This window comes from Heliangelus exortis, chromosome 6, assembly GCF_036169615.1.
Source record: "Heliangelus exortis chromosome 6, bHelExo1.hap1, whole genome shotgun sequence".
Classification (NCBI taxonomy): domain Eukaryota; kingdom Metazoa; phylum Chordata; class Aves; order Apodiformes; family Trochilidae; genus Heliangelus; species Heliangelus exortis.
The window spans coordinates 34873803-34900036 of NC_092427.1; the positions used below are offsets into that span (position 1 = coordinate 34873803).

Below are 26234 nucleotides of genomic sequence, written 5' to 3' on the forward strand. Positions count from 1 at the left end.
ATATCTTGAAGCATACAGAATTATGTTATAATCTTTATGGTTTCTTTTACAGATACAGTGTTTGTTTTCAAACTCTGGAAATACAAAATGATCTTACCTTATTGTGACCTCACTTTCCTTCCCACCTCCCTGTAGATGCTTGTGAGAATGGCAGAATCAAGAGAGTAATTTTTTTTCTTTGCTGAAATAGATAAACCACCCTGGAAAGATATTTTAAAACATTGTAGGTGTTTAAAACAAGGGCTGCATAGGCTGCTTTATGCCATCTCTGACAAGCCTGAATGACTTCTCATCCCCTTTAATATCTGGTCCCTTGTGCTGTAGCCTAAGGATTCATTCCAGTCCAGTTGCTCACTCTGTGAACACAAAGCTGGTACCTGAGTGATGTTTAATAGTGTGACCACAGTTTTACTGCAGCCAAACCCAGCCTGATCACCAGCTGGGTGCTTGTCTGCCATACTGGTCCATACAGGCCAGGAACTGGGTTTGGGACAGAGCTGGCATCATCTCAGCCCTGGAGCTGGCAGCTAATTCTAGGTTTGAATGATTTGGGGAGTAGCCACTCTTAAAAGCTGGGTTCAGGCATATCTGGGGAGGTTGCTACACTTCCACAGAGGCTGTGAAGTCATCAAGGTATATATTTTATTTTTTTTTTAGCTGCTCAGGAACTCTAATGAGGCTATGAGACAAATTGCAGTTTGTGGTGTTTCTTCTGATGTGGGGGCAGAAAAAAATCCCCATTGATTTGTGGGGATGTAGGCACTGTCTTTATTTGATGTGTAAATTTCCACTGAGCCATGACCTCTTCAGAGGAATTGATTGTGGGTAAACCCACTGCACCATTAAAGTGTCTTTTGGGAAAAGATTTCTGATTCCTATTGTGTGCAGAGCCATTTATGAGGAAACTAAATGCATATGACCTAGAAAGTGTGTCTGGAAGTTGTGTGTTTCTGATTTCAGCATCTCCTTTGTACAGATAAAATCTAATTTTGTTACTAGAAAAATGCAAGCAATTGCACAAAACCCTCTAGCAGTGGTTTGGTTGGAGATTCCTATAGAAACCAGGCCTGAATGGCACTGGAATTCTGTCACCTTCTTGGCATGATGGCTCATATTCCCCAAGCTCTGTTATTTTGGAGAGAACCTCTTGGGAATCCCAGGTTTTAAGTGTCAGGATCTCTGGAGCTGACATTGCCAGAGCTCCAGCTCCGTGTAGTAACTGAGGAATCATGATTTAGTTATTTTCCAGCCATTTGTATGATTTTCTGCCTCTGCTCAAGGTACATGGAAGTGTTTCAGTGTGCTGCATGGGCACAGGGAGGATGTGTCTGGGAATCCCAACTGTCCCAGTAAAATATCAGGCTTGGTGAGCAAAGAAAAACAAGGAAAAAGAGAGATGTTCAAGGACCTAAAGGAAATCCATACCTTGAGACCTTTTTTCCTTATGGAGGGTCATTAGGGGAATGTATTCCCATGGGAGTGAAAAATCTATTCAGGTGTTTTCTTTGAGCTGAAAATGAGGGAGTGAACCCCTCAGCATCTGCTCTGTGTTTCCTCAGGAGTGGCTGAGAGTGGCTGAGGCTTTGGTGATGCCAGCTCCTACTTAATTGCAGCCTTTGGACATTTTTTTATTTTTTATGTTCTATGGAAACCCAGAGAGTGAGGCCACGAGCAGGGTTTGGATGGGCAGCCAAAGCCAATTTCTGTGAGAAAGTTCCTGGTGAGGTGGTTTTGGGGCAGTGTTATACCTGCTATAATTTTATCCAAGACATTTTATTTTAATAGTTTTAGTTTAGTTTAGTTTAATAGTCTCTTAACTACACTTCTGCTGTGGTGGCACCATGTAATGAAGTGTTCCTTTGCTAGGTCTCCTTCTATGCTTGTTCTCATAGTCAGTGACTATTTGCATAGCTTTAGTAGGAAGTTTTCCAAGCTTTTAATTTATTTATTTCTTTTAAAAAATGTTTTGTTAATCTTGCTGCTTTTGTCTTTATCTGCAAGGCAGGATCAAGCTTGCCTCTGACTTGACAGGGCAGAGGATGCCATATCAGTGCTGAGCAGTTTGCTGCTTGATTTGTGCAGTCATTACCCTCCTGTTCTGCTCTTGCAGTTGCTGTAATTGCTCTTTCAGTTGCTGTAATTGCTGTTTTGCTTACCTTGTGGCTAAACCAGACAGGAGGGAGAACCAAGCTGTCCATCTTGCTGGTTTACATCAACTCCCAGGGGTGACAAGGGCAGCTGCTGGCATCTCTGGGGCGAAGGCAATAGGAAATAAATCAGTTATTGTACCATTTATTTGTAGCTGTCATGCCACAGAACTTCTCTCCCAGTAACAGATTTGTTTTAAGGGATTGCAGGGCAGGTGCTTCCTTGCATTCCCTGTCTTGGCACCTTGCAGCTCTCTGGTTCTGGGAGGTCTGAGTGTGGCACAGAGGATTTTGGCTCCTCTTCAAGTTCTGGAGCATCTCAGCTGCTTGCTTTCAAGCAGTCCAGGTTGGTTTAAGTTGATGAGGGATAAAACAAAAAGTGGCAGCCTCACTGCTAATGGCAAGCTACAAGCCAAGAAGGGGTCAGAATCAACATGCTTTTTTTTTTTTTTGAGCTCTTCACTGAGTTACTCATGGTAGATACCTGGGAGAGAAGAAGATCGATGAAGAAGGCTTTCACCATTGATCTATTGCATCCCACCTAGACAAGTTTGCTGTATATTTTATTTGGTCATTTTTATTTCTTTAAAGTCCACTATTTCTGAAGAAGCAATAGTTTTGCACTAAAAGCTGTCAACAGGCAACAATGAAAACTGAGCTTGCCTTCATAGAGAAATCAAACCTGATACCTGTTAGAATGCAAGAAGGAGCTTATGTTCCCCATCTCAATGACCATCATGTTAATAAGGATTTGGGCAAATAATGATCAAATCTTCCATTACTCTGACAATAGATGCAATTTGCTCTTTCCTTTTCAAGTTTGGAGCCAATATAAGAAAAAATCTATGACTACAGAAGTTAGATTTTTGTTTCTGGCACCCTTTTTTTTTTTTTTTTTTTTTTTTTTTTTTGCTGGTATTCCAGGCTTACATGTCTGTGAAAACACCAAGGTTATTTTAACTCTTTTTCCTTGTTGATTTAAAACAAATATTTTTTTCTGAAGGGCATGATAAAGCCCAGCTGTGAGGGACTGTGATTTTCTATATGTAAGGCTAAGTTTTTCCCCATAGTTTTAAGATTCACAATAATTATCTTTATTTGTTGAAGAAGAGGATAGTGAGGTGGGATCTAGTGCTGCACTTTAATGTCCTTTATTGCCCCAGTATGTTTATTTTAATATTTCCTTTTCTCTTTGTCCCTTTCCTCATCTTTACTTGCTTTCCTTTGGAGGAGGGGAAGGGTTGGGAGTTTCTTCGGGTTGTTTGTTTTTTTAAATAAAAAAAAATCCCCCATGTTTTTGGTCACTTTGAAGCATCCCTTTTTGTTCTTATTCCTAATAATCCCTGGCTTCTCCAGACACTCAGTCTTTGGAGGTGTTCATGTGGCTCAGCAGAGTTCCTCTTGCAGCAGAGATTTATTACAGCCAAGGGAAGGGGATCACTCCAGGGCTCAGTTGGCAAAATTAACCACTGGGCAGGTAGGGAACATCCATGTCTGACAGAAATAATAAATAGCAATCAGGGATGACTGCCAGTGCCTAATTGTTAAGCCCATGCTAGGAATGAGTTGAAAGAAGAAGGGAGAATTAAAAAAAAAACAAATGAATGTTGAATTTTGGAAGGAGTCAGGCTTCTTAATCTCATAACCTCTATACTAAGTGCTGGGTATGGTGTATCCATGAGCATAAATCCCTCAAGTGTAGGGATAAAAGGGGCCTCCCACTTGCTTCAAGAGTCAGAAGGATTTCATGCCTGGGAAAAGCTCCTGTTGCAGGATTCTGGCACTCCAGCCATGGGATGCAAAGGTCCCTGAGGCTCACACTTGGTAGGAGACCTCAGAAATCCTGAGAAAACACAATTTAGAGGAAGGCTGTTGTGGTGTGGCCACGTTGAAATGGCTGCCTGGTTCTCTGAGGAGCATTTTGGAAGTGATTTGTGAACCTGAAGGCTACGGAGCAAAGGGTCTCTCGTGCAGCAATAACCAGAGCTTTTTTTCCTGAAATTTGAGCTGAGTTGGTTTGGGTAGCACAGAATGCAGACATCTTGTCCCAGGACTCTGGAGGTGAATATAGTCTTAGTGACAAGAACAAGTGGTTGCTTGTTTGCCACCAGTGTTACAGTGCATGAAGTCTTGTAATAATGCTTAATAATAGAGGGACTGACTTCTAGCAGGACATAGGGCTGGAAGGAGGCTCAGAAAATGCCCCCAACATCCAAAAGATATAAACAGCCCAGAAAAGCAGCTTATAGATGAATATTGTGCTTTGTTTTAATTTTTAAAATAGTCTGAAGTGACATTTAAACTGGATTCCAAAGTTCACTGGAACGAGCCCGTCTGTCGGACCACCAAGTAGTGCTGCCTAAATTAAGAAATGAAAAGGCCCTTTAAATCCCTTGGGTGCTGTCATTCTTCTCTAAGTGTCCAGGACATGAGATTTCCATCATGAGAAGGTGTGAGATGCTGTGTGTAGCTGCAGAGCTGTAGCACAGGTGAGGTGGAGCTGCCAGAGCTGCTCTCCCAGACATCAGCCAGTCTGGAGCCCAGGTGGATTTTTGTGCTTTTGTGGCATTTAAACACTTCCTAGGCTAGGAAGGAGTATATATATAGATTCCCGGGGACATGAAAAGCACCAGGACAAAACTGTCTCTCAAAATACCCCATCATAGAATCCTAGAATTGGCTGGGTTGGAAGGGACCTCAGAGCTCATCAAGTCCAACCCTTGATCCACTCCCGCTGCAGTTCCCAGCCCATGGCACTGAGTGCCACATCCAGGCTCTTTTGAAATATCTCCAGGGATGGAGAATCCACCCCTTCCCTGGGCAGCCCATTCCAATGGCTGAGCACCCTCTCCAGAAAGAAATTCTTTCTAATGTCCAACCTAAACCTCCCCTGGCACAACTTGAGACCTCTTGTGCCCTCTTGTCTTGCTGAGAGTTGCCTGGGAAAAGAGCCCAACCCCCCCCTGGCTCCAACCTCCTTTCAGGGAGTTGGAGAGAGTGATGAGGTCTCCCCTGAGCCTCCTCTTCTCCAGCCTCAACACCCCCAGCTCCCTCAGCCCTTCCTCACAGGACTTGTGCTGGATCCCTTCCCAGCCTCCTTGCTCTTCTCTGGACCTGCTCCAGCACCTCAAGCTCCTTCCTGAGCTGAGCTGAGGGGCCCAGAACTGGACACAGGACTCAAGCTGTGGCCTCCCCAGGGCTGAGCACAGGGGCAGAATCCCTTCCCTGGACCTGCTGGCCACGCTGTTCCTGAGCCAGCCCAGGATGCCATTGGCCTTCTTGGCCACCTGGGCACACTGCTGGCTCCTCTTCAGCTTCCTGGCAATCCAGACTCCCAGCTCCCTTTCTGCCACTCTGTGCCCAGCCTGGAGCTCCCCATGGGGTTGTTGTGTTGAACCTCATCCCGTTGGGATCAGCCCAACTCTCCAGCCTGTCCAGGTCCCTCTGCAGAGCCCTCCTGCCTTCCAGCTGATCCACACACCCCCCCAGCTTAGTGTCATCTGCAGATTTGCTGATGATGGACTCAATGACTCCATGCCTCTGGACTCTCCCTCCTCCATCCCTCAGAAGCTACAGCAGGATGCAGGGCCCTGACAAAGTCATCAGAAAGCACCAGATCACTGGCTCACAAACAATTTCAAGTCACCCCAGTTGGCAATACTGTCACTCCCAGTCCCCGTGCCAGGAGCAGAAGCCACCTGGCTCCAGCAGAGCCTTCTCATCCATCAGGTTCTCATTTGGAGAGGTGTGGGTGGTCCCAGCCAATATTCAGGTATCTGGTGGAGTTTTTGAAGAAGCTTTGTCAAAAAATGCAAGGATTGGGTAACTTTAAAACGGAGTGAGCCTGTAAGAGGAACATTTAACTCCAGATCTCTTCCAGATGCTTCTGTAACTCAATAATTGTCCTCATGGTGGCTGAAGGAAAATAATCTCGGGGCAGGCTTGGTGAATTAAGTGCTGGCTTGGAGCCTCAGCAAAATAACTTTGTTTTCAAAACTGTTTTCAAATATTTACTCATACCTCTGTACACAGCATACTTTCACGTTTGGCTTCAGTCATGTTGGGGATTGAGAGTCAAATGTTTTTAGTTATCTGTGACAATCTCTTTTTTTTTTTTTTTTTTTTTTGGCATGTGAGTGTATTGGTTATAGTCTGTGTTTAATTGCAAGCATAAATAGGTTTGGGGTTTGGCTAGATTCTTAGAGTTAAGATAATTTTTTTAAAAAGCATTCCTATATGTTGGGTAGTTAGAGATGTATGTTAATACTTCAGCAGTCTAAACTAGTGGGAACTTTTTTGCCAGATCCCATTTCTCTCATTTTCCTGGAACTGGAACACTCTGGCTAATGTTCATATTATGCCATAGATATTTTTAGGCCATAAAATGGTTAGATTTTTAAAAAAAACACTTCAATTCTCATTGTTGCATAAAGTAGAATCCCTCTAACTCACACAACAGGCTTTGGGAAATCAGTGTGACTCTAATTTTTTGTCAATGAAGTGGGTGCTTCATTAAATAAAGGAAAGGAGAGGACTTGCTGTAATTTTTCAGTTTAATACAGTTCTTTGCTTTTGTCAATATGTAACTGCTAATTGTCTCTTCTCAACAACTGGAGTAGCTCTCCTTCCAGCTCCTCATTTGTACATCTAGGTTAGTTCTTCCTATTAAAACACTGATGTTATGGACAGACTTGGCAATAAAGCCATTTTTTAATGCTTCACCCAGTATTAAACATAACTTGATTTGTTTCAAAAGGAACCAATTGCAGAATTTTTCTTTGGATTAGAATTTTGGGACTTTTTCCACTGGGGTACGTGGACCAAAATTTTTATTCTGCCTTTTCTGTCCTGCCAGCATGGTGCTCTCTTAAGATTAGGGATTTCAAATTGCATTTAAGAGCAGCTGTCATCCTTTCATTGCAAGTGTCTCATTGTGTTTAATGGTTGCCTTTTATTTCTTTTTTTCCCTCTCTCTTTTTTTTTTTTTTTTTATCCATTTATAAACCTCCAGGAAATGCCCATCTGCCATGCTAGGAGTCTTTGTCATGATTTTAGGTACAGCATAAACAAGGTTAATGTTTAAAGCTTTAAAGAAACTTCATAAAACTCCAGCTCTTGTGCAGCTGTTAAAGGCAGAACGTTTTCCATTCAGTCTCTTTTTACTGGCAACTTTATGCAAAAGGCTCCAATTTCTTCAGCTCAGGGTACATTATGGTTAATGTAGTTTGGGTTATTAAAGATAAACTTTTTTATGTCATGAATCAGGAAATACACAGTCCTAATATTTACTGTCTAGCACACTGAATAATCTTTTACTTATGTTTTGAATAGATAAGAGAGCTGGGGCTGGGGTTTACAAACAAAGGTCTGAACTACAGAGACAGTTTAATCATGGCCATTTCAGTAAATTAGTTCAAATTTGCATTTTTTTTTTTCTTGTATACCCAGTCTCCTTGAAAATACTACAAAAATTCTTTTTAGTTGCTGAACTCTGTGGAGTTCAAACTGCAACTGGACATAATGACTCCAAGGTGATTCTTAGGATGCTCACAAAAAAGAAGTGAGCAGCTGACATCATCCTTGAGCATCAGCAGACCCAGTAGTGGGTGAAATACATTGGGTTTAGTCCCCTTGGGCTGGCCTGAAGCCTGGTGTTTGAGCAACCTGAAAGCAGCTTTTCATTTTTCTTGCTTGGGCCACTCAGAAAGAAAAAATTTGGGTAAGCATCCACAACACACACACACACACTCCCCTTCAGATTTGAGGAAATGCCTTTTTCTAGGCTTGAATTGGGTTGTTAACTTGATGTTGTACCTGAGCTAACAACCTCTCAGAAGCTCAGATAAGCTTTAGTGTGCCTACTTTGTCCAGAGATTCAGGAGTGGTACTTTAGAAAGCAGGGAAGGAAAAAACAAGCTGTGTAAGGCTTCTAAACTTCCTAACAAACTGCTTTGTTTTTCTTAAGAGTGCTTAAGAGTTACACTCAAAAGTAAAAAATTCTGTTACTCCTCTGAGTGAAGCAGCCACATGCCTATGGAATTTCCTGGTGCTGGTGTTGCCCATCAGGTGTTTTCCAGATAATTGAATTTTATTTGTGATTTTGCCACTGTTCTCTCTGATAAACCTGTAGGCAGCTGCATGGTAGTTTTTGTGTCACAGAGCCTACGTTTCAGGTTTGATGGAGAGCAGCTTATTTCAGCTCACAAATACCTGTGACCAGGTGGTAGTGTACTCCCAATTTCTCCAGTGTTGCAATATGACCTTAATGGAGTGCTTGGCCTTTTTTCTGATTGTGTTGCCTTCCAGTGCAGCCTCTTGCACTAACACGTGGCTGATGTTTCTTTCCCCACTCCAAGATTCATCTTTTTATGGGGGATGCTCTCTCTTAGGTAGATACTGGGCACTGCTGTCCTGCTAGAGGAGACCTTTGAAAGCATCTCCCTTTTTTATAGGGTAAGTGAAGCTGGACACTTTACTGCCCCTCTTCCCTTGAGTACTGTAAGACAATTACTTTAGAATTAAGGAATAAGCTTATTTTCCATCCTCCAGCTGGCAGAGTGGAGAGCAAGCTACAGTACTACTTTTGCAATGGAATTATGCTGGGTGAGAGAGACCTCTGCATGCATCACTCTTCAGGGTTGGACTTGATGATCTCTGAGATCCCTTCCAACCCAGCCAATTCTATGATTCAGGGTGATGCTTCTTAGGGCTTTACCTAAAATTGGGGGTTCCTAAGCAGAAATACATTGCTTTTAAGCAGCAACATGGAACACTGCTTGTTAGCTGAACATTTTTCCATGTGAAAACCAAAAAGCAGGACTCTCCTTTGCCTCAGGAGAGCCCCCAACCAGTCCAGCTCTATTGTGGTTTTTTTTTTGGGAGATGAAGAAGCTGCTGGCATTTTTACATGGTGGAGCATCTGTGCTCTGCCACTGATTTGGCCAAGCTCAAACTGTAAGACCCCAAAATATGTCCTGTTTAAAAAAAAAACAACAACAATTGTCTAACAGTGAATTTCCATCTGCACAGGAAAAGCCAAGCTGTAATAATCATTGTTCTTCTACCAGGGTCATAGAGTTTAAGTGTTAGATTTATAAGTATTATAGAGATATATAGATGTATAGCTATATAGAGTATTATAGATATATATTATATATATAGTATTATAGTATTAACTTGTTCTAAGTATTTCACTTAACCTGTACTCTGGGTCAGTTTTTTTCAGAAGTAGCTATGGTTAATTGTAAGGATCTGTGTTTAGCCTTTTAAAAAGGAGGAATACTTGTTTCTCAGTGTCCCATTTTTATGTAATAAAAATAGCTATATAGACTATTATAGATATATATTATATATATAGTATTAACTTGTTCTAAGTATTTCACTTAACCTGTACTCTGGGTCTGTTTTTTTTAGAAGTAGCTATGGTTAATTGTAAGGATCTGTGTTTAGCCTTTTAAAAAGGAGGAAAACTTGTTTTTCACTGTCTCATTTTTATGTAATAAAAATAGCTATATAGAGTATTATAGATATATATTATATATATAGTATTATAGTATTAACTTGTTCTAAGTATTTCACTTAACCTGTACTCTAGGTCAGTTTTTTTCAGATGTAGCTATGGTTAATTGTAAGGATCTGTGTTTAGCCTTTTAAAAAGGAGGAAAACTTGTTTTTCACTGTCTCATTTTTATGTAATAAAAATAGCTATATAGAGTATTATAGATATATATTATATATATAGTATTAACTTGTTCTAAGTATTTCACTTAACCTGTACTCTGGGTCTGTTTTTTTTAGAAGTGGCTATGGTTAATTGTAAGGATCTGTGTTTAGCCTTTTAAAAAGGAGGAATACTTGTTTCTCAGTGTCTCATTTTTATGCAATGTGTTCTGCTTAGCCACTTAGGATGAGTTACAGTTTTATTGGAGGAGCTGACTTTCAGTGTGCTGTTCACAGGGTGCAGCAGCTTACTCAAAGCATAGCTTGTTCTGCAGAAAAAGATTTTTTTTTCATGTCAAATTTTTTAGTCCAAGCTGACATGAGCTGAACACATGTGTCTGACTTCCATAATTTTCAGGCACATGCAGTACCAGCTACAGAAACTAATTCAATTTTCTGGAAAGCATTTGAGAGTCTGGATATTTCGGAGCAGAAAGGGAACGACTGTTTTCCCCTTCCTCCCCCTTTTCCTGCCTGTCCCACCAGCCCTTCACTTCCAAATCCATGCAGGAGCTCAGAGGTGCAATTCAAATGTGCTGATGCCTAGATGAAATAGTAAACTAGGACTTAAAAAAAAATCTGGCAGAAAGCAAGCAGGGAGAATGAGTTTATTCCTCTTTTCCCTCACTGCCCCGTTCAGCTGTCTGACCCCTGCCTACTCCGTTTGAACTGGGGAATGTGGTTCTTAATGGAATAAATGCTCATTTTAATGGAATAAATGCTCATTTTAATGGAATAAATGCTAATCCCCAGGGGTTGCAAAGCTTCAGAAGGTCCCCAAGAGAAACACAAGCCTCTTGCCACCAGCATTTCTGCTGTGCCATGAAGCTCCATCCCTTGCAGGTGGCCCCAGTCCAAGGAAAAGTATGGAGCTTCTGACTCAAAGTATGGCTACAAAAAAAAGGTTCAATGTCTGCTTTTGCAGTAAAATCACTGAATGTAAAGGGCTGGCTGCTTTGGGCAGTTGTTAAGCCAAGCACACAAGTGCAGATTTCTCTTAGGAAATGAACTCCATCTACTTAAATATGGTTTTTAATAAAACAATAGAGAACACTTCTTGTATGTCCCTTCGAGGACATCATAGCCCAGTAAAATTATTTTTTTTAGAAGCAGAAATGCCTTTTCCCCTCAAAAAACTAAAAATCCTTGCAGTGCAGGTTACAGCAGTGATTTGCTGCAGGTTTCTAAGCTCTGTCCTCCTGTGTGACCCCATGGGAGCTGGTTGGGGTCCTTGGGTGATGCAGCCCAGGATGTGGGGTGAGAGGCTGTTTGGGTTCCAAACTCAGCTGCTTTGAGCTGTGCCTTGGAAATGGGAATTACCCATAGGGCTGAGGTTTAGTATGGGTGAGGAGGTGATGGTTATGTGGCATCCAGCTGGCTGCTGTCATGTCAAGGAGGAATCCAAGCCAAACTGCTCCTCTGAAAAGCTCATAACATGGAAATATTTGCACTTTTTTTTTGTTTGCTTTCCCCTCTTGGTTTATGTATACATTTATTTCAGCTGCTCCAAATAAGAGGGGAAATGCCTTTTCCCCTCAAGAAACTAAAAATCCTTGCAGTGCAGGTTACAGCAGTGATTTGCTGCAGGTTTCTAAGCTCTTCTGTGTCTTTCTAAGTCCTCCTGTGTGACCCCATGGGAGCTGGCTGGGTCCTTGGGTGATGCAGCCCAGGATGTGGGGTGAGAGGCTGTTTGGGTTCTTTGTGCTGTGCCTTGGAAATGGGAATTACCCATGGGGCTGAGGTTTAGTATGGGTGAGGAGGTGATGGTTATGTGGCATCCAGCTGGCTGGTGTCATCTGAAGGAGGAATCCAAGCCAAACTGCTCCCCTGAAAAGCTCATAACATGGAAATATTTGCACTTTTTTTTTCGTTTGCTTTTTCCTCTTGGTTTATGTATACATTTATTTCAGCTGCTCCAAATAAGAGGGGAAATGCCTTTTCCCCTCAAGAAACTAAAAATCCTTGCAGTGCAGGTTACAGCAGTGATTTGCTGCAGGTTTCTAAGCTCTCCTGTGTCTTTCTAAGTCCTCCTGTGTGACCCCATGGGAGCTGGCTGGGTCCTTGGGTGATGCAGCCCAGGATGTGGGGTGAGAGGCTGTTTGGGTTCCAAACTCAGCTGCTTTGAGCTGTGCCTTGGAAATGGGAATTACCCATGGGGCTGAGTATTATTAGGAGGTGATGGATACGTGGCTGGTGTCATGTCAAGGAGGAATCCAAGCCAAACTGCTCCTCTGAAAACTCATAACATGGAAATATTTGCACTTTTTTTTTTTATTTTTCCCTCTTGGTTTATGTATACATTTATTTCAGCTGCTCCAAATAGAGGTCACTGTTATCATTCCTCTCTTTAGGCAAAGCAGGTCAGGAGTTACACCTGTGTGCCTGCAGCTCCAGGGCTTTATGGTGTCTACAGCTGATGCTGGTCCTCAGTAGTGCCCTTTGGTGCTCCCAGTTTAGTTTGGTACATCCAGATGGGCTTTCCATGTTCATACAAGGTGCCAGGACCTCTTGGCTTGATTCTCTGCACCAATAAAGCTCTGCCCACTGCTCCTCTCTGCACAATCCTACATTTCTTTAAAGGAACCAACTTTGGACCCACGGTGCAGGTAAATCTCCTGGTATTCTTCTAGGTAGAAGCTTGCAGGGTGGAGCTGTTGAACATGATGTGGAGCCTCCCCTTACTGGTTTGGTAGTTTGCTAAAAATGAGAGGGAGAATTTATTTTGCAGTCTGGATGAGAACGTGGCCAGGTTCATCCTCAGCTTCAGGGATCCTGTTTACCACCACTTGAAGGAAAATAGTGCAACAGCTGGGGCACAGGCTCCTGGTAAAAGGCATTGCTTGTTTTTCATCCTACTAATGTGCAGCTCTGGAGAGATGCTTTAGATGTTGTTGAAATAGGCAGAAAATCACAGGCTGCATTTTTGGCTTTTCTGTACAGTGCTGGAGAAAAAGCCCGTTTGGTTTTCCAAAGATTAAGTTGCTTTGGGCTGTCAGTCAGTAAAAAAAAGAAGTTAGTCCAGAGTGATAACACCTCCTGTTTGCTTGGAGTGGAAATGTGTGACATCCTGAGAGAGGGAAAAGGATTTGGGCTGGGCTCCTCTGTTAGGGATGTTCTGGGCCAAAGCCCATTGGATGCATCTGAAATCTGCTTCATCCTGAGAAAGAGAAGATTTCCATTTTCTTCTTTTTTTTGTCCAGACCTCAGAATACTGGTCTGAATCAACTCTTTTGCTAAACCTGAAGTGTGGTTATGAATATTGGAGGGTATATTATATTCCCAGTCTACTGGAAGAGAAAATAAATCTCCCTGGCTTAACATTAGCCTGGGCTTTAAAGTGGTTTTCCTCTTGAAAATCAAGAGTGGCTTTGTCTGTCCTCTTCCTTCCTCCCTTCCCATCTCTCCCTTTCCTTCCAGAAATTACAGCTGCTTCTTACAAATGGAATGGGCTCATTCCCAGAGCTTTAGGCTTAATTGAGCACTTAATGTCAGAGTTGCCAAGGTGAAGAGCAAAGAGGGGAAGTGTCCACGGGAGGTACCCGTCTGCTGTATTAGCCACATAGTATTGTGGATAAAACAGGTTTTTCTGCCCACCAGGAAAATAAAATTGAGTATAAAGAGGAGAAAAGCCTTTCCATCTGTCTTAGCACACCACTTTCTCCTGGTCTTTAAACGTATTGTATTTTTTTTCCTGATTTTTCAAAGGGCATCTGCTTGCCTGTGAGGGTCCACCCTGGCTGATGCTCCATCAATGGAGCTGTGGCTTTATTCACTCCAACAGAGGGATAATCAACCTTTTTTTGTTTTTTTTCCAAGTCTCTCAAAGTACTGCTGAACAGGAGACAGTTTGTAATTATGGGAGTACCCTTTTTATCCTTAGGGCAATTAGATGAAATGATTCTGCACTAGGAGCTAATACTATAACTAATCTCTTGCTGTTGTTTTTCCTGAATGGTGAATTTTCCACTGAGCTTCATGGGCAGGGGAGGGGTGTGTGGGGAACATCTACAGCAAACAGTGCTGATTTACAAAGCACTTTGTCAAATGTGCTTCTGCTGTTGCTAGCTCAGGTTGGTAGGAATTTTTATCCCCAAACAAACTGTGATTCTGATGTTTTCCCACTGCAGGCTGGGAGAAGAAGGAATAATTTGTTTGCTCTTCCCCTGTCACAGAGCACTTCTGTGCATTCAGAAGGAAAAGGATCCCTCTTTAGGTAGAGCTTACATTAAAAAGTATGTACATTTTCCATTTTGCTGCTGCTCTTTTTAGTCTAGCATGGTCTATAATCTGTGATAAGCACTGACTTCTAGCACCCTGCCCAGTGCATTTAGACAAGAGTTGAGCAGAACCAAAGTGGTACCAGGGTTCTGCTTCCTGAGGAAAAGGGCACAGAGAAGAAGTGAGGGGATTTTTTTTTAATTTCCTTTCAAAGGAGCAACTGAGCTGGCAGTTACAAGCCAAAATGAAGCCACAGAAGTTTTAAAACGTGGATGGATACTCTTGGAATCAAAGCAACAGCCCAGGAAGATGGGATGAAGGGAATTGGCTCTGTTGGAGCAGGACAAAAGAATTTGGAGGGAGTTTTAAGGTAATATTAATTACTGATAATTGAGAATGCTGAGGGAAATGAGAGGAGGAAAGAAGCCCTGATAGCTGGCAAATACTGATCCTTGTGATTGTCCCTTAGAGGAAGAAGATGGTAGAAGAGAAGAGCTGCTCCCTTCAGCTGAATTTATGACAACAAGAGGAATGTTTTTACAAGCCCTGGTGTGATTGTGGGTGCAATCTCAAGCATTCAAATAAAACACCAGCAGATGATGCTCCTTTTGGGGTGAGTGGGTGGGAGGGAGCCTTGTGTCTTGGCTCTTCCTGCCCCTGGTGTTTTGTTAAGAGCACAGAGATGCTGTTGTGCTGCTGAAAATTGCTGGAGCCCTTTGGAAATCCCCCTTGGAGGCCTCTTTGCTGTTTGCCTTTGTTGAAATTTTTGGGGTTAGGATCTTGTGACGGATGGGTCTGACCATCTGGAGATGTGTGGCTGAAAAAGCTGTGCTATAAAAAAAGCAGAGCCTCCTTACTGAGCTAGGTGTGGGTAGTGTTTCAGTTTCAAATTGCTTCTATACTTAAGCCTTAGCTAAAAGAGAACTCCAGTAAATATTTCTGTGTTTGTTGTGGTAGGAAGATGTCGTCTTCTTTCATTAAAACCTAAAAATCAAAGGAGAGTTTATTATAAGGTATGGTAAATGACACTGCTGACACACTCACCAGCTAATTCAAAACACATGGTTTCTAACTGCTTTTTAAGCTACAAGCCATTCTAAAATTTTACTTAAGCTCTGTAATTGTGAGGTGGCTCAAAAAGTGGTATGTGGTTTAAACCTATAGTTACAAATGTTGGCTTTGCAGGGCGGTGTTCCTTCATGTTTCCAAAAGAAAAAGAATAGAAGGTTTCTTTGGGGTCCACGGATCATTAAACTGTGTCAAACTAGAAGGATCCTAAATGAAGTTGTTTTCTAAGTTTGTGACAAAAGTGGAATAGCAGGAAATTATATTTGCAGGGGGGAAAAAGTAGAGTTTGAACCACAGGACTCATAGTTTTGGGAGGGTTTTATTGCAAAAATAAACCACAGTAACTGATAGGAAAGACTGAGAGGTCTACTGGTGTGCCATGAAAATTGACATGACAGATGAATAGATCTGTCTTGTCTTTGAGATGAAGATCTTTGTTCAGACTTTGACATAAAAGTGTCTAATGCTGTTTATGCAGTGCCAGAAAGACAAAGAAATCTCAGTTATTTAAATGCAGTCTTGATTGAGCCTCATCCCATTAACTTGCTGGAGCACTGCTTGAAATGCCAGAGGTAAAGCTGAGAACACTTCTACAGGGAAATTTTAAAAGTACATGGAGAAAACTCCTTTTGAGATGAGTCAATTTATTTTGTCTTCTGTCTGGAGTAGATAATAACTTAACTTTGCTGGGTTGTGGAGAAGATTGAAAGAAAAGATAGGGTATGCCAAGTGTGGATGGATAAAACCAGAAATCCCCCTCTCTTGTCCAACTTCAGAGCTCTCATTGCAGAATTAGATTCTCAGGTTCTCTGCTGAGGGAGGAGAAAAAGCATGATTTGGTGTTTGTAACTCTTGATATCAGGCACTGAAATACATTTTGGCAGAGGCTGTTGGGAAACAAACTCAAAGTTTAGTGTCTGAGGAAAGCTGAATGGTTACTAAGCTGATTAACTCCTAACTCAGTCTATCACCAGAGAGAATACTCTCTCTGTGCTGGATGCTGACTTCATTTCCCAGTGTGAAAACCCTGCCAAGAAAGTTGTTTCAGCAGTGAAGTACCAGCTGATGATTGAGATTGTTTGAAGGGCAGCAGAGACAGATTGAGCCATCCAGTCTGGGAGTTTCAAAGCAGCTGAGTTGGACCTTCCTGCTGAAAGCCACTTTCCTGAAGGAAACCCATGGAAACCACAGCTTTAGAACCAGAGAGTTATGCTTAGGATTTTCCCATATGGCTTATGAGTGCAGTTTTATTTCTTCCCTCTCCATCCCGCTTCTTTCTTTTTTTCTTTTAATATTATTTATCCTTTTTTTTTGTTGTTGTTGCATTTTCTTCTCTGCAAAAAAGAATGTAACATGCTGGAATAAGTTTTTCTGAGTGCCACACATTGCACTCTTCAATTTACAAGTCTATCTGCAGCAGTGTTCAACAAATATTATTCATTTCCTAAATATGTCCTGTAAGAGAGTCTGGTAAAGTGTTATTGCTACTGTAGTTTGGATTCCGGACAGGAAAGTGGATGCCAGAAATTGTGTCATGGTCTCTCAGCAGCAGCAGCATTTATTTTTTTTTTTTTCCTAGTTCTCCAGCATGTTGGCCACATCACAAGTTGATTTTGTTGTAATGCTTAAAACATTCGAGCCTGCTGCTGTCTCGTAAACACATTTTCACCTCCAGCTGAACTACTGAGTTCCAACACTTCCATCCCTGTGGAACTATGAACTTTTGGGACATCACTCTGAATTTGGGTTCAGTGAGATATGTACCAAAAGGAGGCAGTAACCTTTGCTTGGGGATGGCCCAACCATCTGTGCTGAGACAAGAGCTGTAATTTAGTGCCTTGGACTAAAAAAAAAGCAGCAAGGGAGGCAGAGCTCTGGGTTGGTCACATTAACCAGGCAGCTGGGGGACAAGAAGGGACAGGAGGGACACAGAGACATCAGTGTCATCACCAGTGTCATCATCAGTGACAGGGAAGGCATCAATGGCACAAGCATCCTTGGCAGCGAGCTGGGAAGGAGGGGAAGGTCTGATTATTTGGCAGCCAACGTGCTGTAAAGTGTTTAATTTACCTGGTTTTTGGTATGCTGGACTCTTGCATGCTGATGGTGTAACCAGACATGCAAACAGCACCAAAACCCAACTAGGAGATGGGCCAAATGCTGATGAGGAAATATCAGTGGTGTTTCCCAATGATGGTTAAATTGGGGGAAATATTACATCCCCCAGGGATCAGTGTTGGGCCTGGTTCTGTTTAATATCTTCATTGATGATTTAGATGAGGGGATTGAGTCCATCATCAGCAAATTCACATAGGACACTAAGCTGGGGGGAGTGTGGATCAGCTGGAAGGCAGGAGGGCTCTGCAGAGGGACCTGGACAGACTGGAGAGTTGGGCTGATCCCAACGGGATGAGGTTCAACACAACAACCCCATGGGGAGCTCCAGGCTGGGCACAGAGTGTCAGAAAGGGAGCTGGGAGTCTGGATTGCCAGGAAGCTGAAGAGGAGCCAGCAGTGTGCCCAGGTGGCCAAGAAGGCCAATGGCATCCTGGGCTGGCTCAGGAAGAGCGTGGCCAGCAGGTCCAGGGAAGGGATTCTGCCCCTGTGCTCAGCCCTGGGGAGGCCACAGCTTGAGTCCTGTGTCCAGTTCTGGGCCCCTCAGCTCAGGAAGGAGCTTGAGGTGCTGGAGCAGGTCCAGAGAAGAGCAAGGAGGCTGGGAAGGGATCCAGCACAAGTCCTGTGAGGAAGGGCTGAGGGAGCTGGGGGTGTTGAGGCTGGAGAAGAGGAGGCTCAGGGGAGACCTCATCACTCTCTCCAACTCCCTGAAAGGAGGTTGGAGCCAGGGGGGGGTTGGGCTCTTTTCCCAGGCAACTCTCAGCAAGACAAGAGGGCACAAGAGGTCTCAAGTTGTGCCAGGGGAGGTTTAGGTTGGACATTAGAAAGAATTTCTTTCTGGAGAGGGTGCTCAGGCATTGGAATGGGCTGCCCAGGGAAGGGGTGGATTCTCCATCCCTGGAGATATTTCAAAAGAGCCTGGATGTGGCACTCAGTGCCATGGGCTGGGAACTGCAGCGGGAGTGGATCAAGGGTTGGACTTGATGAGCTCTGAGGTCCCTTCCAACCCAGCCAGTTCTAGGATTCTATGATTCTATGTTCTCCATAAATGTTTTGGGAGAGAACAGACTGAGCTATGGGATGGTGGTAGCAGTAAGCATGAACTAATTTGAGTGTATGTAGGTTTAATAGTTTAATCTTTCAGTTTGCAGAAATAGGAGCCTCTGGAAAGAACTCTATGTGGCTCTCAGTATTTTCTTTTGTGTTGGCCATGCTGCCCCTAAGTAGTTCCATGACAAAGAACTTGCTAATCTGTACATGGGCTGTGGCTCTTACCTGATAACCCTTACCCTTACCTGATTAAAAACTAATTTCTACTTACAAGTTGAAAGCAAAGTTCCTGAACTGTCACAGAATAAAAAATCACATTTCTGGGAGGTGCATTGTACCTGCAACAATTATGGATTTTATGTTGAATTTGTTTCTATTTTTATACATGGTTTGTTTGCTGTAATTAATAAAAAATATCTACTTTCAAGTACATGCAAACACTAAGTATTTCACTTTTTTACTAAATATTTTAGGTTCAGTAGCCTAACAAAGCTCTTGGTCTGTTGAATAGGATGTTTATTTCGTGTAAAAATATGCCATGTTTGGCTGTCAGATTTTTTTTTTCTTTAAGTTGTGTGATGCAAGTCTATATTTTAATTTGGATTTTGCTCTCATTTCCTTTTTCAGATACTACCTAAGTTTTTCCAAGGAGTTCTAATGCTGTTTCCAGAGTCTTTTATTCCACAAACTAAAAAACGTAGTTGAAACAAAATCAATATTACTCTTCCTCTGTTTCAAAATTACCACTAAAGAAAACTAAATAGAAGTGGCACTTCTGCATTTCTCCAAAATTTATATGTGGCTGCATGGCAACCAAGCACAACTGGCTTCAAACTGCAGAAGTTTGAGAGTCTTGGTGGTCTGAGCTCCATGGAAAGACATTTTTGGTGCAGAAAGCTGTTGATTCTTCCTATATTCTTTAATTTTGTTACATCACCCTTACTGGCAAATATTTTATACACATTTATGCAAAAGTCTAGCAATATCCTAGATACTTAAGAAGCTTAATATTTTGTAAGGTTCTGAGATTTCTTCATACTTTTCAGGCTAGAAATTGCAGCTTATGGTATTGTTAGTGCTCAGGATTCTCCTATTTCCTTTTTCATAAATCTTTTCACACTGAACAAGCCCTGTTCGTGCACTTGACTTTTTGTTTAATGAAAAATGAGACCTTTTTTTCAACGAAAAACACTACCTAAATTTCCCTGAAATTTAGTGATTTTGTTTTGAGCTTGTTATCCTTAGAAAAACTCAGAGATTATGCTTGCCTGTTCCTGGAACGAGTCTAAATAAATCACTGAAGAAAAAAAAAAAGCATCCATTTTGCTTCTGTGGGTCTCTGTGTTCTGAAAAGCCATTTGCAGAACATTAGCACTTGGATTTCTTTTTGTTTGGTTTTGGGTTTTTTGTGTTTTGTTTTGATGTTGGGGTTTTGTTTGGTGGTTTTTTTGGTGTTTTGGGGGTTTGTGTTTTGTTTTTTGTTTTAATAATTATTATTGGTTTTGTTCTTCCTGCCTGGATTGAAGGACAGGTTATAGTTGGTGTTTTCTCTGGTTCTCATTAGACTCTTTCTCACTTTGCAGCTTTGCTCTGTCAGATGAAGCATACAGATCTTTAAGGGACCAGGACAAAGACCAGTGCATCCTCATTACAGGAGAGAGTGGAGCTGGAAAAACAGGTAATCAGCAGTTTTCATCTCATTGGAAAACCTCCAGTGTTATCCAGAGTCTTGCAAAATGATGCTCAAGTCTGTGAGGGCAGGGAGTTATTGGTTTATTTTTCTGGGTGGTGATTGCAAGAAGTGAATGTTTATTGTTGTAGGTGGAAGCTCATATAAACCAGGCTGGATTTTTTATTTTTTTTTACTGTTATCACCATGATGCAGTCTTGTGTTAAGACAGGAACCTCATCAGGATGCAAAATCATACTAAAATAGTGTTGATTTTTGATGGGGTATTGCAAAACTTTAGGGCTCTCCCTGGGGGAAACACGAAGCTTGGTCTTCCAAACTGGAAAAAAATCTTATGATACTTGTGCATATCAATTAGAAGATACACTTAAACTGGATTATACCTTTTGTCCAAGGAAAATAAATAATAGTAAGGAGCTGATGGCTTTGGAAAGTTCATCAGTCCCTTGCCTGCTGTGCTCAGCTGCAGTTCTAAGATTGGCTCCTGCGTCAGAACTTTGGGTTTCTCAGGCAGAGCTGAAATTGCCTAGAAAATGACTGCTAATTTTTAAACTGAAATGGTCAAAAGTGAGGGCTGTATAACTGCAGAAGATTTTAGGTAGGCCTTAAAAAAGAAAGAAGGCAGTTATTTTCTGAAATAACAATTTTAGATGGAGGTAGCTTGCAGAAGAGACAGCGGGGAGGAATCCATACATTCCATTCTGTTCCCATGTAATTTAAGAGATTCTTTCTTGAATCAGAGAAAACGTGGAGCTTTTTGTGCTTATCCTGAGCAAATCCTAGCAAGAAGTCATTTTTCAAGCCTTTTTTGTGAAAATTTGCATTGTAGCCTTCAGCTTTGTGTTCTTTGCTTAGTGGCATCCAATTGAGAAGTCTTGAAATCTTGTAATAAAATCCTTTTTTTTTTCAGCTGAATAACACAAAACCATGGATGTGTTGAGTAAAAGTCTATATTAAAATAATCAAGTTCTTATTAATATAATTGTTAGAGATTCTGTGGAGGAGTAGAAGCTTTCAAAGAAATTCTGTGCTGGTGTTTGATGTCTTGATTTCCTTAGGAACAACGAATTATCAAGCACATCATAAATCACCTTTTATTCATTTATTTATTCAGTCAAGAGGTGTAGCAGTGGTTGAGTTTCTGAACTCGTCTAATTGTAGAGAATATTCTGGTAGATTCAGATTTGTATAGAGATTTTGGCTGTTCTTATAGCCATGTGGTACACAATATCAATTACTCCTTTATAAAGGTAAAAGTATAGAGTTATAAAGGGTTTGAAATTCAAGTCAAAAATCAACTCTGAATTAGGGATGATCTCTAACATATGATGAGACTACTGCTGCTGAAATGGAGTTGTTAGATGAAAATTCAGGTTTCCACTGAATAAATAAAAAAGGAGGGGTAGGGGAGAAGAAAATTTCTGGAGTTGGAGGAACAAACTTATTATTACAGAAGCTGTGTGACTGGTGTTGAGATTTTTGGAGCCAGAACATTTGACATGTTTGGTCTAGAAGAACTGCAACAGAACTGTCACCAGTTGGGTTTTTTATTTATTTCCAATTTTGTTCTTGTCTCACTGTAGGTTTATATTGCTAATTGATAGTAACAATGTACAGGAAGACATGGTGAGATATTAAGGTGTTGATTTTCCATTTCTGGTGTCTTTATTGGACCAAACAGAGTCCCTAATAAAAAAACCAAAAACATTTCTTTCATTTATGGCTATCTTGAAGCCATTGTGTTTTGATGAATATTATTTTATACCTTGGATGCTGCTTCAGTTCTTTCTTCTATCAGTGACTTGAGTAACTCTACTTCAAGATGTTCACTGTTTTAGGAACTATTTAAATCAAATAATTTGATAATTCAAGGCTCTGAAGGGAATAAATTCTTAAAAATCAGAGTTGTGATTACAGAAGATGGGAGGCCTTATGGACACTCCTATGGCTCTTGCTACTTGCTTTCTTGCTTCAATTACAGGTTTGCTCAGCTTTCTTTACAATATGGGATGGTAAATTAATATTAGCAGGCAAATTTGATTAAATAAGAAAGAATAAAAATCCAAGGGATAACTTCTTGTTTTTCAGAGATCTCTTACAGATTAAAGGGTTCTAATTCAGGAAGGAACTGATAAACAAGTGGTTGGTTTCTTACTGACCACTGTGTTGGGTTGACAGGGTTTCCAGCTGCAGTAATGATGTTATATATCAGCTGCCATTGCCTCACATTTCACTATTTTGCATTATACAGACTCTATTGATAAGAATATTACTCTTTCAGCTGCTCTTTTTCCTTACCAGGAAAAACATAAGGGTTGGATGGATTGTTTAATTTTTTTTTCTGTCTGAATGATTGACATCCATACCAGCCTGTCTTTGAGAGTCCAAAAATTGTTCCAGACTTTGTGGACTTTCAAATGAGTTTCCCTGCTTAGATGAATGCTTCACTCTCTTCATTCTGCTTTGAAACAGACTGTCCAACATTTTGTGGTGTTGCAGTTTTTCATTTACTTGTAGTGTGCTGTAGAGCTGCAGTAACACGTGTGTAGTGTTGTAAGTTTACCCCTGTGTTATTCTGTTATTCTGATATCTGCTGATATCAAACTCATGGAATTTTACACCTTGAAACTGCTGGGGCCAATTTTTTTTCAGGCTTGATTAAAACATTTCCAACCTGCCAGCTAGGGATGATGTTCTTTCCCTCCTGAATAATTCTAAGTGAGGCTAAATAAAGAAGTAGCAGGTGATGTGCCAAATCCCCTTGGTGGCTTCTGTAGCTTGGGAGGGCTCTGGGTGTTGGGTCTCATAGCTCCATGTGTTCCTTCTTCATTTCCAGGTGGTACAACAATGCAGAATATTGACACCAAATGTGCCTGCAGATCCTGTCTGCATGGTGAAAATGGGTCGGGCATCAAATCTGCAAATAATTTTTATAATTTTTGCCTATACTCAGCATTGTTTCCTTGTGCTCTCCCCCCACAGAGGCGAGCAAGCTGGTCATGTCTTATGTAGCTGCTGTGTGTGGAAAAGGGGCAGAAGTTAACCAAGTAAAAGAACAGCTTTTGCAGTCAAATCCAGTTCTAGAAGGTAAGAAGCTCATGGAGGATGTGTTGAGTGTGTTACCTGTGTGTCAGCAGGTTTGCAAAACTGCATCTTGTGTTGTTTCATACTTGGTGTCCAGAACTGTAGGAGATGCTTTGTGTGAAGATGCCTACAAGATTTTATTGAGTTATGGAGAGGTTTTCTTGAGCATCCAGGGAACTCCAGCTTGACCTTGGTGCCAGGGAAGGTTGTGGAGCAGATGACTTGAGTGCCACAGTGCAGCATTTAAAGGACAACCTGGTGATCATGCCCAGTCAGAATGGGTTTGTGATGGACAGGTCCTGCTGGAGGAACCTGATCCCCTCCTGTGACAAGGACTTGCTTAGGGGATGAGGGAAGAGTTGTGGATGTTGCCTACCTGGACTTCAGGAAAGCCTTTGGCACAGTTTCTCACAGCATTCTCCTGGAGAAACTGGCTGCTTGTGGGTCTATTGGGTGGGGTCTATTTTGGGGCAAAAAAATGGATGGTTGGGTCCAAAGAGCTGTGGTGCACGGGGTTAAATCCAGTTGGTAGGGTGTCACAAGGGGTGTTCCCCAGGGATCAAGACTGCTTAATATTTTCTGCTTAATATTTTTATCAATGTTCTGGACCAGGGGATAGAATGCACCCTCAGTAAATTTGCAGATGACACCAAATTGGGTGGCACTTGTTGGCCACCTGAAAAACATTCTCCAGAGGGGCCTGGACAGCCTGGATCAATGGGCCAAGGCCAATTGTTCAGCAAAGCCAAACCTTGGGTCCTGCACTTGAGTCCCAACATTCCCAGGCACCTCTACAGCTTGGAAAGCTGCCCAGAGGAAAAGGACCTGGAAATGCTCCCAATATCATCAGCCAGCTGAACACGAGCCAGCAGTGTGCCCAGGTGGCCAAGAAAGCCAATGGCATCCTGGCCTGTATCAGCCACAGTGTGGCCATCAGGCCCAGGGCAGTGGTTGTTCCCCTGGCACTGGTGAGGCTGCACTTGGAATATTATGTTCAATTTTGGGCTCTTGACTACAAAAAGGACATTGAGGGGTTGGAGTGTGTCCAGATAAGCTGGTGAAGGGTCTGGAACATAAGTCTGGTGAGGGGCAGCTGAGGGAACCTGGGGGTGAAAGAAAAGGAGGCTGAGAGGAGACCTCACACCCTACAGCTACCTGAGGAGAGGTTGGAGCCAGGCAGGGGTCAGATTCTTCTCCCAAGAAAGAAGTGGTGGAACAAGAGGAAACAGCCTCAAGTTGTGCCAGAGAGGTGTAAGTTGGATCCAGGGAGGTTTAATTTGGATATTGGGAACATTTTATTTTTTTTAATTGAAACTGTTGTCAGGCCCTGGCCCAGGCTTCCCAGGGCAGTGGTGGAGTCCCCATCCGTGGAGGGATTTAAAAGCTGTGTAGATGTGGTGCTAAGGGACGTGGGTTTAGACTTGGCAGCTGGACTTGATGATCATCAAGGTCTTTTTTTCAACTGAAAGGATTCTATGAGAAGAAAACTGTTTCCCTTGTGCAGCAAGAGCTTGGGAAGTTATGTCAGATTTCCCAGCCTCCTCCTGCTGCTCTCTGAGGGTGTACCCTTTCCTAACCCTGCCTTGATGCTGCTTGGCTGGATCAAAACACTTCAGTCCCTCTGATTCATTTCCTTCCAAATTATATTATTATAGTCCCTAGTAAACAAACAAGCTCTGTAAAGCATTATTTTTCTTTTAGAAAAAAAAAAAAAAAAAAAAAAAAAAAAAGTGAAGAAATGAATCTTGGAATAAACTAAGCCAATCCATATGCATGCCTGTTCTTCCCTGAGACATATTGTTCCCTGGGTCTGGTGACTTTGTTGCCCTGCCTTCCTGACAACTGCCTTTCCTGCTCTGCCATCAAAGATGTTTGACTTTTAAATTACTCATTTTAATTTAAAGTTGTTGGCTGCCAGACACAGGATCTTCATTTTTCCTGGAGATAGGATATGGTATCCCCAGAGCTTGAAGCTTGGTCCCATTGTCTACTAATTGCTTTCAGAAGTGCTTTGGTTAATTCTGAGTTGGTTTTTAGGTCTATTGTGTTGATTCCTGGCTCTGTCTTTCCTGCATTTCTCCAAGCTGGTGTGATGTGCAGACAGGCTCTGATGACTGCTGTACAATCAGCAGTCAGTCATTAGTACAATCATTAGGGCCAGATCATGTGCAGTGCCTGTAGGACTGTTGAGTATCAACATTTTATTTATTGCTGGGCTACCTGCAAGGATTTGGAGTCTGCAGTACTGACCCATTATAGTCATGAGGATAGGGGAGGGAAAAATCCAAAAAAAAGGGAATGTAAAGTCAGCTGAGAGCAGTGGTGAACTGAATATGTAAAACTTGGTCCTCCACAGTGCACCAGTCAAAAATTGTTAGCAAAGACCAGTGAAGAAAGGATGAAGTGTTAAAATGTAAGAAAAATAAACTTTTTGGATGAGTCTTTGTTTGATGATCAGATATGTTCCACTTCAAGCTGAATGCAATCATCCACAGTGCTGATTTCTAGAGAAGAGCTGTGTGGCTTTCTCACTCTCCTGGAAGGCAGATTTTCAGATTTAGAAGTAGGATAGGAAGGACTAGAGAGGTTTTTCTTGCCAAAGGTGGGTTTCTCCTAAGGGACTGCCAAATTTATTGGACTTTTTCTTGGTTTGTGAATCTTTGTTTTTTCATACAAGAGGAATAGAGTAAGCTTACAGAACACTGTCTTCTCATTTCAAGGTATTATTTGCTCTTCTTGGTGTGCTGGTAAGTGCCTATTTAGCTTTTTTGGAAGGTAAAGGCACCTTCCCACTCAGCCACAAGATTGCTCAGCAAGCGTGGCTGCTTATATATATATATTTTTTTTTTTTTTCACAGGAATTAAGTATTTGTGGTTAGATTTGTTTTTCTTTGGTTATGTAGTTCTGCTGCAGTCGAGTTGCAGTGCAAGAAGATGACATAAATGTTACATATGCATAATTGATCCTAGGGGAACTTTTTAACTACAGTTGCTACTGTAGATTTAACTTTTAGAAACAATGAACTTAAGGGAAAACTGAGAAATATGTCTCCTGCTTTATAATGGGACTCTTGTGCTTGATTCTGTGCAGTTATAAATGACTCCACTGTTCAGCACTCCACTTAAGAAAATGCAGCTCAAAG

The 26234-nt window shown here is 41.8% G+C and overlaps 1 protein-coding gene across 6 annotated transcripts in view; it reads left to right on the forward strand.

Annotated features, from left to right (window-relative positions):
* MYO1B (myosin IB) overlaps window positions 1-26234 on the forward strand; it is a 120310-nt gene that overhangs the window by 38602 nt on the left and 55474 nt on the right. For all 6 annotated transcript variants that reach the window (XM_071747821.1, XM_071747823.1, XM_071747825.1 and 3 more), the window contains exons 4-5: window positions 19901-19995; window positions 22990-23094. In XM_071747821.1, coding sequence (XP_071603922.1) covers window positions 19901-19995; window positions 22990-23094 — 200 coding nt within the window. The remainder of the gene's footprint in view (window positions 1-19900; window positions 19996-22989; window positions 23095-26234) is intronic.